General features: G+C 33.4%; 1 protein-coding gene across 3 annotated transcripts in view; it reads right to left on the minus strand.

The window, feature by feature from the left end:
- The window catches only part of LOC107698116 (kelch-like protein 22), a 14,113-nt gene extending 8,345 nt beyond the window's left edge, over positions 1 to 5,768 (minus strand). Inside the window, exons 1-4 of one of the 3 annotated variants that reach the window (XM_016499038.1) lie at positions 5,562 to 5,768; positions 4,693 to 4,922; positions 3,026 to 3,503; positions 474 to 883 (exon numbers count right to left, since the gene is read on the minus strand). In XM_016499038.1, the coding sequence (XP_016354524.1) occupies positions 474 to 883; positions 3,026 to 3,503; positions 4,693 to 4,922 (1,118 nt within the window). In that variant the 5' untranslated portion in view covers positions 5,562 to 5,768. Of the gene's footprint in view, positions 1 to 473; positions 884 to 3,025; positions 3,504 to 4,692; positions 4,989 to 5,561 lie in introns of all 3 variants that reach the window. The other 2 variants (XM_016499037.1, XM_016499036.1) reach the window with 2 other exon arrangements.
- Positions 5,769 to 6,645: the final 877 nt, after the last annotated feature.

Genomic DNA, 6,645 nt, shown 5'->3' on the forward strand with positions numbered 1-6,645 from the left:
TATATATAAATTTATTGGTTACACTTTATTTTAAGGTGTCATTGTTACTGTGAAATTATACATTTAAGTACTGAGTAATATTAACTACATGCACTTACTATATGGTTAGGATTAGGTTTAGGGTTACATGCATGTAATTATGCATAATTAATTGTTATTGTAATAGTAAGTGCATGTAACGTGTAACAATAAATAAAGAAATAAAGAAAGAAAGAGTTACCAGTTTATTTATAATTAAACAAAACAAAAATGAAATGCATTAAAATGTATTACACAATAAACAAAATAAAAGTATGTCATAATTTTGAAAACAAGGAATCATAATTCAATAAAATAAGAAATTTGTTAAAAGTAAAGCAAGACCAAAATTCTTCATTCTACAAGCGATGTTCTTCTAACAATTGTTCTAGATTCATAGTTGCACTTCGACATCTGTAAAAACATAATACACATTAATATTCAGCATCACTTACCTCCAGCATCGAGTTTCAGCACGGAAGCCGCTGGTGTTTTTGTCTCCACCAATCAAGTACACAAAGTCATTGAGCACCGCGATGCCCATGTTGGACATGCGAGGAGCACGATCTGCAGCCAGACTACGCCACTCGCCCCAGGAGGGGTGGAACACCTGGAAGCGCTCTTCATTGTCCACCTGTGTGCTGGATGAATACATGCCACCGAATCCCACAATGCACTGGGAGCTGCAGCGAGGCTGAGTGAGTGGGGTTTGCATCACCGGCTGCCACAGCTCCTGACTGTGGTAACACAGAGCAGCGGATACTGAGTCCCGCAGCGGACACTGCTTTAACCGGCTGTGTAAGCGCTGCAACACGTGCTTCTCCATCAGACAGAACCGCACTGCTTCCAACATCCACAACGAATCCTGAAGGAAAAGTTGATTTGTCATAGATATCACTAATTACATCCAAAAAGACTATTATACCACAAGGACTAATATTTATTTCTTGCTAATTTTGGGTGCAGATTCCAAAAATAGTGCCTGTTTTGCTCGAGCACGTCACATTCTCTCACAAAATGTGAATTTTGTAGCATTTTTGCTTATGACAACCATTTGTAAGGTGAAGAAGTCTTTTATCCCTTAGTCACTGGAAAACTGCCACAAAGACACGATTCATATCTTCCTCTGAGCTGGTTACACAATATGTTCAATTCTCAGATGATTTTCACATGTATGACATTATTTTACGCCTAATCCTGATTTGAAGGTTAGAATATGGCCAGTGATAGAAAAAAAAAGCAAACATGAGCCAGATATTTTCTGCTACATCTGTGGGCGTTTCATTAAATCAGTGACAGAAATTAACAGTTTTGTGAAAAAAAAAAGTAGTAAAATTTTTGGACATTAAATGGATCATTTGAACATACTGTTCCACTCGTTTGAAGATTATTAGCAAAATGATATTTAAAATAAATTGTCATTACAACAAACTTTTAACATTTGACTGCTTTTCTTATTTTAATGTATTAAAGCTGATATCATATATATATATATATATATATATATATAAATTAGGGCTGTCAATAGATTACAATTTTTAATCAAAGAACCAAATTACAGGTGCATCTCAATAAATTAGAATGTCGTGGAAAAGTTAATTTATTTCAGTAATTCAACTCCTCTAATTTGGTGTCTTAAAGGGGCGTCCTCTCGCTGAATGTGTTGAGAAATTGGCCAGAGCGCTGATTCATGGAGGACGAGTCCACTGCTTGAAGACATCGCCATAAAGACATGCACATTAAAAACCGTTAACAGGGCATCCAGAATGAATAAAGATCACCCAAGACCTGCTCTTCATAACCCTCAAACATGCTGATTTGAGCTCATATAAAAGCATTCATCAGGCAACACACACAGTTTGATGTTTAATGCTGTTAGGGCTGGATTTAGTGAATTATAGGCAATGGAGGCCCTATACATTTGCACACATTTACCTGGATCAACCTCGAGGTTCCTTTCTCTGTTGTGATGCTTTCTGCTGCTCAATGCTGCCCCATAGATGTGTCCATTGTTTCTACATTTTTCATGTTAATGACATAATTTTTACCCCACGCAGTGCGGTTACAGTATTCACGTTTAAACAGGTTATAACAGTATTAAGGCCTTTTCACACTAAATTCGTGTGAATGTTAGGCACAATTATGCTTTTGAATCAAAACAATAGATCCCGTAGGGTCTATTCACACCAGGTGCGATCATTCGCGTCACAAAAAAAGTGAGGATTTTTTTTCGTCCTGTGTGTCAGTTTTTTGCCTGTCGCTCCGCAATCAAACTGGCCGTCCAATTAGATTTGAGCTTAGATCACGTGTTGCACAAAAAAACTAAACTAAGCAAAACAAACTCTGAAGTTCTTGTTATCATTGGTATCTGAGAACAGATTTATCACATGCAGAGATATTTACTTTAATTTATGCTAATTAAATTACACATTCTCTCAAGAACTCAAGACTGCCTCACCCCCCCCAAAAAAATGTATAAATAAATAAAATAAATAAATAAATCAATATATATATATATACACACATATATACACACAGTATATATATATATATATATATATATAAATAATTCAAAACCCTTTATTTAAAATTCAGATCATTGACCCACATAAATAAATATAAATGATGGTCACAATGATGGTTGTTGATCTCTCACGTTTACGTTTAGAAATTTGACTTGATTCTTATTTCAATTTAGTTTAATTTGATGTACTAAAATAACTCAAATCTAAATAAAAAATTCATAAAAAATATACAGACATTAAAAAAAAACTACTAAAAATTACAAAAACACAACAAAATGACTAAAACTTTAACTAAAATTAAAAATAAAAACTGATGCAAAATATTAATAAAAACTATAATAGTATCTCAACAACACTAAAACAACGATACATACAGTAGTACTTATAATTTGAAAAATCTTCATTCTTATTTTGTGAAAAAAATTAAATGTGATGAAATGTGGGAAAGGTTTTAATGATATTTTTGAACTCAGGATCATCACCTGTAAGCAAACCTCATGCTTCTCCACCTGTTCAGGAGTGTAATGGTAGTGCAGGGCTGCTTCAAACACCTCGTTCTCGGAGTTCACCTCCAGATCGTTGCTGGAAAGCACACTGAGGATCTTTTCCGGAGGAAGCTTTCGATACACCGGCGTACGTGAGAAGGTCTGGATGTTCTTGAGCAGATATGAGCGAATTTTTTCCCCGAGCTGGTTGAGCCCGTAGATGTCGGCTAGCTTTTCCACCTCCAGGATGTTGTCATCATCCAGCCAGGAGAACAGGAAGTCGCAGCAGAAGCCGATCACATCTTGGACCTGCAGCAGAGTGGCCGCACACAGCACTTCCTGTACCGTGTCCAGGTCCAGCTCCAGCTCGGAGGTGTAGATGAAGTCCAGCAGTTTGGTCATCGCCGTGTATGTGACTCCATGGACGGGGATCTCAGTTTGCTGCATCTCCCGCAAACCTCCGGCAAACATACCCCTAAACACAGAGAAAAGAAGGACTGTACGGGGGAACAATAATCATGTAGCTCAATCTTTTGAAATCCACATATAATAAATCACTGTCACAAAACAATGTGCTTTGTGTTAGAGAGTCAGGTTCAATAAAGACGATTTAGTTAATCAATTGTTTTACAATATTCTTCAAATATACTCTTCTCAGTAACCATTGGTGATACATAGGTCATTACTCATTACTATTAATTAGTTATTAATTTATCCACAAATGCAATTCACACATACAATGACTTGAATACATCAGTTTTCATAAAAAACATAGTTTTTTGTATTTATCGCATATTTTTACATATTTTTTATATATGACATATTTATCACATATACATATTATATATATATATATATATATATATATATATATATGATACACATTACACATAAATACATATACTATAAATGGGGACACATAAAGTGGTTATTCATCTATGATGTTTGGTAACTTAATTGATGTGTGCATTCTCTGTATTTATTGGGTAGTTTAAGTGAAATTTCAAGGAGTGACAGCACAGTGCTATATTAAAAAAAAAAGTAAGATTATTTTAGGTGAGTTGAAAAAAAAAAAGCTAAAATATTTAATATTTAAAAACTTAAAATAGTGTCCAGCACCTAAAATATACACGTTATTTTACATATATACTCTACCATTAACAATTTAAGTCAGTAGGCTTTTTTTATTTGAAGAAATTAATCCTTTTATTCAGCATAGGTGCATTAAATTGATCATAAGTGACAGTAAAGACACTAATAGGCTAATATAATAAAATCATTTTTTTTAGTTCTTTTGAATTTTATATTCATCAAATCATGCAAATCAAAAAATATATCACAGTATCTGCAAAAATATTAAGCAGCACAACTGCCTTCAACATTAATAATAATTAGAAGTGTTTCTCGAGCAGCAAATTGGCATATTATAATAATTTCTGACACTGAAGACTGGATTAATAATGATGCTGAAAATTCAGCTTTGCGTCACAGGAATAAATGACATTTTAAAATACAAAAGAGTTGTAATAATAATAATTCACAATATTACTGTTCTAACAGTACTTTTGATGAAATAAATGCAGCCTTGGTGAGCATTAGAGACTTCTTTTAAAACATTTAAAAAATCTTATCATCCCTAAACATTTCAGGAGTGTCAGACATGCCTGAAGTAGTCACATGAGGCCGCCAGGAGAATGCGGTGAGCCTGAATGGCCTTTCCTTCTACCAAGAGCACCACATCAAACAGAATCCCTCCTTGTCGCAGCATCAGGAGCCCGTCTAACAGTCCCTGTGAATGGGCATTACTGCGGTATTTCTGCTTGGCACAGGGCTGGGCGGAGTGAATGGCTCCTCCAGCCTCTCCAGCCGCGCAGGAGACCAAATCATCAGCCATCTTGATATAAAAATGCAAACAGAAAGTGAACCTTCTCACATTTTTGTGCGAAGTTCCACACTGCTGCTAAATGAAAGAACAAGGAGAGAAATGAGTAAATACACACAAAACCTGACAGCTTTCCCCACCCTGTGTGAGTCATCAACTGCTATTAATCATCATGCAAAGTAAATATGACAAGCATATATAACACCACAGTGACAACAGGAAGAAGACATACTTTGATTGACAGGAAACAAAGTCCTGTCTGTCACGTTTTACAACCACAGAAAAACAAGAACTAGGTTAAAATGATATGTGAATTACTATAAATAATAACAAATAAAAAACAATACAATTTTAAGGGCAATGTTAAGTTTGTACTCAAAATAAACAGACAAACTATGATTGACACCATGTCTCTTACCTTTATATTTGTACATAATGTTAACATCATTTAGCTGTAGTGGCCTATGTTTATTCTTCCAATAAAAAGGATATTAGCAGAAAGTGCAAATAAACAATACGGTAATGAAAAAGATGCGAACAAAAAGGTGTGATTTATTCAGCTGCCAGCAGTGTGTGGTCGTTATATAAACTTACAGTACAGTAGATGTTATGAGTTAGTGCATGAGGTTGTGTGATATCTGCAACACTTACCGGAAATAATCGGACGGTTTAAAGAAGCCCGTTGCAGTGAGATGACAACAGTCACTCTGTGATAATGGTGATGACTGTGATGAAGATGTTGCAGTATGTTTGTTTTCTGATCGTCCAGCTGAGTTTCCCCGTGATGTCACAGCAGCGCTTCCGGTACAGAGCAAAACAAATGACATCAGCAGCAACTTTCAAATGAAAAGCACCGGAGCGCTAACGTTACTTCACTGCAAGCTCATAATTAAACAGTCTGTTATGCTGCTTGATGCTAACTGGTATTATATTATATTATATTATGTTATGTTATATTATGTCATGTCATATTATGTTATGTTTATGTTATATTATATTATGTTATGTTATGTTATGTTGTTATATTATGTTATGTTATGTTTGTTATATTATATTATATTATATTATATTTATGTTTATGTCATGTCATGTCATGTTTATGTTATATTATGTCATGTTTATGTTATGTTATGTTTATGTTATATTATGTTATGTTTATGTTATATTATGTTGTTTATGTTATATTATGTTTATGTTATATTATATTATGTCATGTCATGTCATGTCATGTCATATTATGTTATGTTTATGTTATATTATATTATGTCATTCATGTCATGTCGTCATATGTTATGTTATGTTATGTTATGTTATATTATGTTATATTATATTATATGTCATGTCATGTCATATTATGTCATGTTATGTTTATGTTATATTATATTATGTCATGTCATGTTATATTTATGTTATATTATATTATATTATGTCATGTCATATGTTATGTTATATTATGTTGTTATGTTATGTTATGTTTATGTTATATTATGTCATGTCATGTCATGTCATATTATGTTATGTTTATGTTATGATATTATGTTATGTTATGTTTATGTTGTATTATATTATATTATATTATGTCATGTTGTTATGTTTGTTATATTATTAAGAGGGTAGATTACTTACAAATTGTAGTCGATGAAAATTGTAGTTAGTAATGCAATCTGTTATTAATAATGTTACTCATTTTAGGTAACGTTTTCAGAGTACTTTTTAGATTACTTTTAGATTACTT

Source organism: Sinocyclocheilus anshuiensis, unplaced genomic scaffold, assembly GCF_001515605.1.
Source record: "Sinocyclocheilus anshuiensis isolate Anshui unplaced genomic scaffold, SAMN03320099.WGS_v1.1 scaffold1163, whole genome shotgun sequence".
Classification (NCBI taxonomy): Eukaryota; Metazoa; Chordata; class Actinopteri; order Cypriniformes; family Cyprinidae; genus Sinocyclocheilus; species Sinocyclocheilus anshuiensis.